Below are 8,304 nucleotides of genomic sequence, written 5' to 3' on the forward strand. Positions count from 1 at the left end.
TTTATTGGTGATTTACGTTCTAAATGTCCTAGTGAGTTTCATATGTTGAGTTGACACATGCATAAATAGTTCTAAAACCTTGAATTATAAAAATAGTAGCGGAAAATAAAACTGTTACAACTTGTCCTTGGTATGCAACCAACACATGAACTACACAAAACTTTAACAAGATTGAACGACTTGGATATATGCCATTGCCATCAGCTGTCAGGATAACCCGTAGTGCTCCGGCAATCCTTATTCCGAAAAGGTAGAACTTGCTAACCTGACGTGTATACAAATGTCTACACATTGTTCTTGTTTTATAGTTAGTGATGCTACCAAAAAGAGTGTTTTAGTTATTTTGTGATATTTTAACTTAGTTTTATTGTGATATTTCAACAAAGAATCACTATGTATTCGAATTTTTTTTATTGTTCATTGCATTTTATATCACAGTTTAGGTGTCGTGTTTATATAGTTTCTAACAACTAATATGCATATTTTCAAAATTCAAATTATTTAGTTTGTGATCACTTGATAAACAACACAGTCAATTAAATTTAAAAACTAAAGATAAATTCTCAAAACATAGTTTATTAACGAACGATGCGAGACGGCGTCGTTGAAAATTAACTTACCAATGCAAAACATAAAAAAACGATGACAAGTCTATCAAGATTAAGCTTTAAATAGCATGTTTACCATTCGGATCATATTTTCAAAATTCAAATTATTTAGTTTGTGATCACTTGATAAACAACAGAATCAATTAAATTTAAAAACTAAATATAAATTCTCAAAACATAGTTTACTAACAAACGATGCAAGACATGGCGTCACTAAAAATTAAATTACCAATGCAAAACATAAAAAAAGATGACAAATCTTCGAGGGTCAAGCTTTAAATAGCATGTTTACCATTCGGACCAGGCTCGACAACATACAATGTAACCGGTCCATGAGACGTTTGAACTTTACGTGCCTCTCTAACAAATACCTTAAGGTCTTGCTCGTCAGATATTTCAACAACCACAGTTTCATTTTTGTGAAAATATATCCAACACCGACTACGAAGCCGACTAAGTTATAGAAATCGAGGGTGGTACGGTTTGGTCTCAAGGGGTGGTTTAGGAGGAGATCATTAAAGGCTATAAAGATTGAGGGCTAAAAGGAAAATTTGGCTAACTAGATTAATTTATGTTTGAGTTTGTTTGTAGTTCAAATTTGTTTTCCGTAATAGAATAGGTTTAGAATGCCTTGCATGGCAAGATTTATATCTAGTATAAATAGGGTTTATTTTCCTTTTGTTTATGTACTGTTCTTTTTATTTCAACTAATAAGAAAGAGTCGGACGAGTCACGTTCAAAGATCGCGTGTTTCGGTGTGTCTCGTGATATCCAGGTTAACAACTAGTATCCAGGTTAACAACTGGTATCAGAGCATCAAACGATTCTTGGGGCCAGGGAATAGTGCGTGATCGAAGGAAGCCAGAATCCGATCACCAGTTTACCAAGAAGAAGACAAAGAACCAGACAACATGGCTGAGTTTCAAGTCATCGGTGGTATCAAGAAGTTGAACCAAACGAACTACAAGACCTGGGTAACTTGTATTAAGTCATATTTACAAGGCCAGGATCTATGGCAAGTCGTGAATGGTAACGAGACAAGGCAACCGGCGAACGATATAAACGGCGCAGTCGGAAAGTGGCAGGTAAAGGCCGGACGCGCCATGTTTTATATCAAAACCTCTGTTGAAGAAGAGATCCTTGATCACATTCAAGATCTCGATTCACCGAAACAAGCGTGGGATACTCTTACGGCGTTATTCTAAAAGAAGAATGATGCACGTCTCCAACTCCTTGAAGGGGAATTGATGTCAACACCTCAAGGAGATTTACCAATAGCCCAGTACTTTCGAAAGATTAAGAATCTATGTCGGGAGATCGGAGATCTTGATGCCCAATCAAGAATCGACGAGGGTCGAATGAAAAGAATAATTATACACGGTCTTCGACCGGAGTATAGAAGTTTCGTGGCTGCCATACAAGGTTGGGAAAACCAGCCTACCCTGATCGAGTTCGAGAACTTGTTGGCTGGACAGGAGGCTTTGGCCAAACAACTGGCGGGAACGTCAATCAAGAGCGATACCGAGGCTTTGTATGTCGAGAAGTCAAAAGAGAAACCTCGACATAACCGCTTCAATCATAACAATAACAAGTGGAGTAAGGATAAAAACAAACAAGGTAAATGGGAGAAGAAAAAGAATCACGACAAAGAAGGGAATTCGGACTATAATGGGCCGAATAAAGGGTTCAAAAAGTTCCCGTATCCGTGCCACAATTGCAACCGAAAAGGGCACATGGCGAAAGATTGTCGAGCACCAAAACAAGACGAAGGAAATTCTGTAGAGACGGAAGAAACAACATAGGATGACGAGGCGCATGCTGTCCATGAAGAAGAAAGTGTCCAGAATGAAGTACAAGCACTTACTGTTTCAATAGAAACAAAGGCGAATAGATTGGATGACTGGATTGTGGACTCGGGCTGCTCAAATCACCTAACCGGTGACAAAACAAAGCTATCGGGTACACGGGAGTATAATGGCAGCCGAGTTGTGGTGCTAGCTGATAACTCTAAACACAAAATTTCGAGCATAGGAAACGTCGTGTTTCCGACTGGTGGAAGAGAAGATGGGATGACTCTCGAAAGTGTTTATCATGTTCCTGGGATGAAGAAAAGTCTCATGTCGGTTCCCCTGTTAACCGAGACGGGAAAATACGTTTTATTCGGACCGAACGATGTTAAGGTATTCGACAAGTTCGAAACAAAATCGGTCCCGATTCTTCAAGGTAAGAGGAAGGATACGGTTTATGTGTTGTCTGCTGAAGCCGCGTATGTTCACAAAACCCGTAATCAAAGTAGTACTGACCTTTGGCATCTTCGCCTTGGTCACGTTGCATACGACAAACTCAGTTTGATGGCAAAGAGAGCAATAGTAAAAGGTTTGCCTAATTTAGAACTATCAAATAATGTTGTGTGCGCAAGCTGTCAATTTGGAAAAGCCCATGAACAAGAGTTTGAAAGATCAAAGCAAAAGACCACTGGTCTTCTCCAGTTAGTCCACACGGACGTCTTTGGACCGGTAAAACAAAAGTCGTTAGGCGGGATGGTGTTTATGATTACCTTTATTGATGACTACTCACGATATGTGTGGGTGGCGTTTATGAAGACTAAAGATGAAGCTTTAATTAAATTTAAAGAATTCAAACAAGAAGCCGAAAGAGTTACCGAGTTAAAAATCAAGATGTTGCGGTCCGATAACGGGGGTGAATATACTTCGAAAGAGTTCGATAAGTATCTCAAAGACTGTAACATAGGTCGGCAATTAACATGTTCAAATACCCCGCAACAGAACGGCGTGTCGGAGCGTAAAAATCGTCATTTGGCTGAAGTGTGTAGAAGTATGTCTCACGACAAGAATGTATCGGGTTGGTTTTGGGCCGAGTCAATGGCAACAGCAGCTTACATAATTAACCGACTACCGCAACAAGGGTTGGATTATGTGACGCCTTATGAGCTATTGTTTAAAGCTAAACCAAGTGTAAGTTATTTTAAAACTTTTGGATGTGTTTGTTATGTCTTCGTGCCAGGTCATTTAAGACATAAACTCGAGAAAAAAGCTGTACGCTGCATATTTTGTTGGATACGACTCGCAGCGAAAGGGTTGGAATGTTGTGACCCGAACAACGGTAGATGTTATGTTTCACGACACGTAGTGTTCGATGAAAGATCCTCTTGGTGGTCTGTAAATCAAGAATCTCTTCCGGATTCTGATTTGATAAAGGAAGAACTTGAAGCTAACCGAGTCAAATTAAATATGTTTGAACACACCGAAGATGAAACAGTCGAACTAGATCCGGTAATCGAGTCCGGAGCTGAAACCGAATCTGAACAGCAGCCTCTAGAAACCCGCAAATCTGGTCGAGTGCGGAAACCTAATCCCAGGTATGCAAACGCTGCAATAATTGAAGAGAAAATTGTAGAACCGACTAGTTTTTCTGAAGCGAACAGTAAACCTGAATGGGTTGCATCCATGAAGCAAGAAATTGATGCTTTACGAGCTAACGAAACGTGGGATTTAGTACCAAAGCCAGATGGCGTAAAGCCCGTTTCGTGTAAATGGGTTTATAAACTGAAGCGAAAGGCGGACGGAAGCATTGACCGCTATAAGGCCCGTTTAGTAGCTCGCGGATTCTCTCAGGAATATGGGCTGGACTATGATGAAACGTTTAGTCCCGTAGCAAAGTTGTCAACCGTTCGTGTGATCTTGGCTATAGCTGCAAGTAAAGGTTGGAAACTAAACCAAATGGATGTGAATAACGCCTTTCTTTATGGCGATTTGGGTCACACAATATATATGGATCAGCCAATTGGGTTCGAGGAGAAAGCAAATCTCGGTTACGTTTGTAAGCTGAAGAAAGCGCTATATAGGTTAAAGCAGTCCCCACGTGCTTGGTATGGGAAAATAAGAGAATTCTTGGAATATAACGGGTACACGAGCACGCCATCCGATGCGAGTTTATTTGTGAAAAAGAATGGGAAGCAAACTGGTATAGTCTTAATTTATGTAGACGACCTTATTATAACCGGATATTGGAAAGAAGAAGTCGAACAAATTAAGTCGAATATGAGTGTTCGATTTAAAATCAAAGACCTTGGCGGATTGAGCCATTTCTTAGGCCTAGAAGTTGAATACAGAGACAGTGGGCTATTATTACATCAAAAGAAATATGCAACTGAGTTGTTATTTCGGTTCGAGATGACGGACTCGAAACCGGCGTGTACACCAACAGATACCAACATGAAACTATATGTTGATGAAGGAGCCAAGTTGGAAGATGCAAAAAAATATCGCCGACTTGTAGGGAGTTTGATTTACCTAACTTTAACGAGGCCCGATCTTGCATTCTCGGTAGGAGTTTTAAGTCGTTTTATGCAAGAACCAAGAAAGCCGCATATGTATGCAGCAAGACGCGTTCTACGGTATGTAAAGAATACATTTAATTATGGAATAGAGTTTAAGAGAGAGGCGAGGATCGAGCTCAAAGGTTTCTGTGATGCCGATTACGCCGGCGATCCAAACGAAAGGCAATCGACTACCGGGTACGTATTTTGTATCGGTGGTAGCCCGGTATCATGGTGTAGTAAGAGACAAACGACCGTGTCTCTATCAACCACTGAAACCGAGTACCGAGCTGCTGCGGTCGCAGCTCAAGAACTTGTATGGCTAAAGCGATTGTTGGGCGACATGAATCAGAAAGTTGAGTACAAGGTTAAGCTAATATGTGATAATATTTCAGCAACTAAGTTAGCCGAAAATCCTACATTCCATGCGCGAACTAAGCATATTGAGGTGCATTACCATTTTATCCGAGAAAAGGCTTTGAACGGCGAGATAGATCTAAAGTATATTGACACAAAGTTACAAGTTGCTAATGTCTTAACTAAAGGGTTGTCTAAGCCAAAGTTGGTGGAGTTTCAATCAAAGTTGAGTATGGGAAAAGTAGGTGTTGAGAGGGAGTGTGAAAATATATCCAACACCGACTACGAAGCCGACTAAGTTATAGAACTCGAGGGTGGTACGGTTTGGTCTCAAGGGGTGGTTTAGGAGGAGATCATTAAAGGCTATAAAGATTGAGGGCTAAAAGGAAAATTTGGCTAACTAGATTAGTTTATGTTTGAGTTTGTTTTTAGTTCAAATTTGTTTTCCGTAATAGAATAGGTTTAGAATGCCTTGCATGGCAAGATTTATATCTAGTATAAATAGGGTTTATTTTCCTTTTGTTTATGTACTGTTCTTTTTATTTCAACTAATAAGAAAGAGTCGGACGAGTCACGTTCAAAGATCGCGTGTTTCGGATCCTAAACACACCATCAAAATAATAAAAGGTAATCGAGAGAAAGTTTAATTAATTTTATGTATACACATATAAAAAACAATAAATTACTTAATGGGAAAATCGAACCAATCTTCCCTAGCTTAACCACGTAAACCAAGTGAGTCTTATGGGAGACTACATGTCAAGTTTTGGTTAGAAACGTACCTCCAAATAGTTGATGTTAATGCACGAGAATACGACAGTCGAATTTAGACGAGAGAACTTTATATTTGTGTATGGTTTTATATGCAATTTATTGGCATTCAAAACTTATTCTCCTAGCTTATCTACTTATCTTTAGCCTTAAGTCGTTGTGATTGATTGTGTTTCCCTTTTCAAAACATTAAACTTGCATTCAAATATAATGATCTCTCTTATTTTTAAAATCGATCAATTAATTTATTTGTCTGTGAAATCTTCTAAGATAACACGAAATTCAAATGAATAATTTGGTTGCTTCATTGTTATGGAATATAATTTGGTACCTAACCGGCCCAACTACATAAAATACCTATACCAAATTTCTCAAATCGTGGGTACTGAATGCGTACGAATCAATCAGCACAGTACCCGTATCCGTCACAATATGTCATCTCTAACTGTGTTGCTATCGTACTAGAAATACCGATACCGAAATTCTGAAAGGCGGGTACCAAATACTATACCGAATCTCTATCGGTACAATACCAATACTAAGTACCAAATGCCTGAATATAATCATTATGTTTTCTACATGTCAATTGATCTATTTATATTGTAAACATGGACGTCTTGCTGTGAAAGAGCCGACTCGATAAACTTTTTCCGGTTTAAAAATAAGTATTAGATAAATAATATTCTTGCTATTCTCGACTACCTGTCTTCCACAAAATGTTATCCTATCGAACAATTATATTCTTGTAGTAACAATGCTTTGACTCCACTATGCCCAACGAATATGCTTTGAATTATTCCAACAGCTAATACCCTGGTATGTGTTCTCCGTTTCCGTACTACCAGTTGCACGCGCATTTTCTTCCAGATCTCGGTCACTCAGAACAGTGTTGACAACATATAATGTAAGTATGTAACCAATACTGTTAAAATATACAACACTTGGGGAACAAGAAAAATGGTTGGCAGAATGCTACAAAGAAGGAAGATAATATTAGTTAATAATATTAGTTTGAGTTTGAATATGTTTTAGTATTTGTGTTGGAGTCAAATTAGGAACCGTAGAGTGCAAGTTTTGTTTGGCTATAAAAGCCACTTTAGTTTAGTTATTTTATTGTATTGTTTATTTTTGAGTTAATAAACCAGAAAAGAGTCGTACACAAGTTGTGTACAAAATTCTCGGTGTTCATAGTTGCTTGATTCAACACTTGAAAACGTAACAAGTGGTATCAAGAGCCAACCCATGGCCGATTTCCAAGCGGGAGGAGGCGTGAAGAAACTCAACAACCAGAACTACAAAACATGGTCGACTTGCATCCAATCGTATTTGCAAGGTCAAGACTTGTGGGAGGTTGTAAACGGAGGAGACACGACACTACCAAGAATCGACACCAATGGGGCGATAAATAATTGGAGAATCAAGGTGGGGAAATCGTTGTTCGTCTTGAAGACAACAGTTGAAGAAGAGATTCTTGAACACATACGAGAGGCAGAAACGCCTAAAGCGGCATGGGACATACTAGTCGCGTTGTTCTCTAAACGGAATGATGCGAAGCTACAATTGCTAGAAAACGAGTTGCTCTCTATAGCTCAACGGGATATAACTATTCCCCAGTACTTCCACAAAGTGAAAAGTTTGTGCCGAGAGATCGGGGAATTAGATCCACAAGGAGCGATTGGCGAATCAAGAATGAAGAGAATTATCGTTCACGGTCTAAAGTCGGAATACCATAGCTTTGTCGCGGCGTTGCAAGGATGGCAAACTCAACCGACCCTCAATGAGTTTGGAAACCTACTTGCAAGCCAAGAAGCTCTTGTAAAACAGATGAGTGGCGCAACCGTGAAGACCGAAGAAGAAGCCATGTATGCCGAGAAAAGGAAAGGCAAAGGCCACTACAAACCGAAAGGAGGGTACTCGAAAAAATATGAGAACCCAAGGTGACACGAAGCTGAAAGAAAGCCAAAGGAAGGGTTCAAACCGGATCAACGAGGAGAAAAGAAAGGTAAGTATGTTAAAGGATTTCCTTGGAGATGTCATAACTGTGGTATAAAAGGCCATATGACAAAAGATTGTAAGCAACCAAGAGATGAAGGAAACACAGCAACAGTCCAAGAAGAACAACCATGGGATGTTGAGGCAAACGTTGCACAAATGCTTGACCCGATAGCGTTAACAGCAACAACCGAGGCATGTTCGAACCAACTAAACGAGTGGATAGTTGACTCCGGA

At 39.4% G+C, this 8,304-nt stretch overlaps 1 protein-coding gene across 1 annotated transcript; it reads left to right on the forward strand.

Moving 5' to 3' along the window:
- The first annotated feature begins 7,317 nt into the window (after positions 1-7,317).
- LOC143554200 (uncharacterized) lies at positions 7,318-8,016 on the forward strand. Its single transcript, XM_077044027.1, has one exon. The coding sequence runs from the start codon at positions 7,318-7,320 to the stop codon at positions 8,014-8,016; it is 699 nt and encodes a 232-aa protein (XP_076900142.1).
- Positions 8,017-8,304: the final 288 nt, after the last annotated feature.

This window comes from Bidens hawaiensis, unplaced genomic scaffold (genome assembly GCF_021521415.1).
Source record: "Bidens hawaiensis isolate Kalapana, Puna unplaced genomic scaffold, B.hawaiensis_p1.1 tig00017565_1, whole genome shotgun sequence".
Lineage (NCBI taxonomy): Eukaryota > Viridiplantae > Streptophyta > Magnoliopsida > Asterales > Asteraceae > Bidens > Bidens hawaiensis.

What these genes read in the sequence shown, in the direction of transcription:
- LOC143554200 (XM_077044027.1), top strand. Translation starts at nt 7,318, where the DNA reads ATGGCCGATTTCCAAGCGGGAGGAGGCGTGAAGAAACTCAACAACCAG.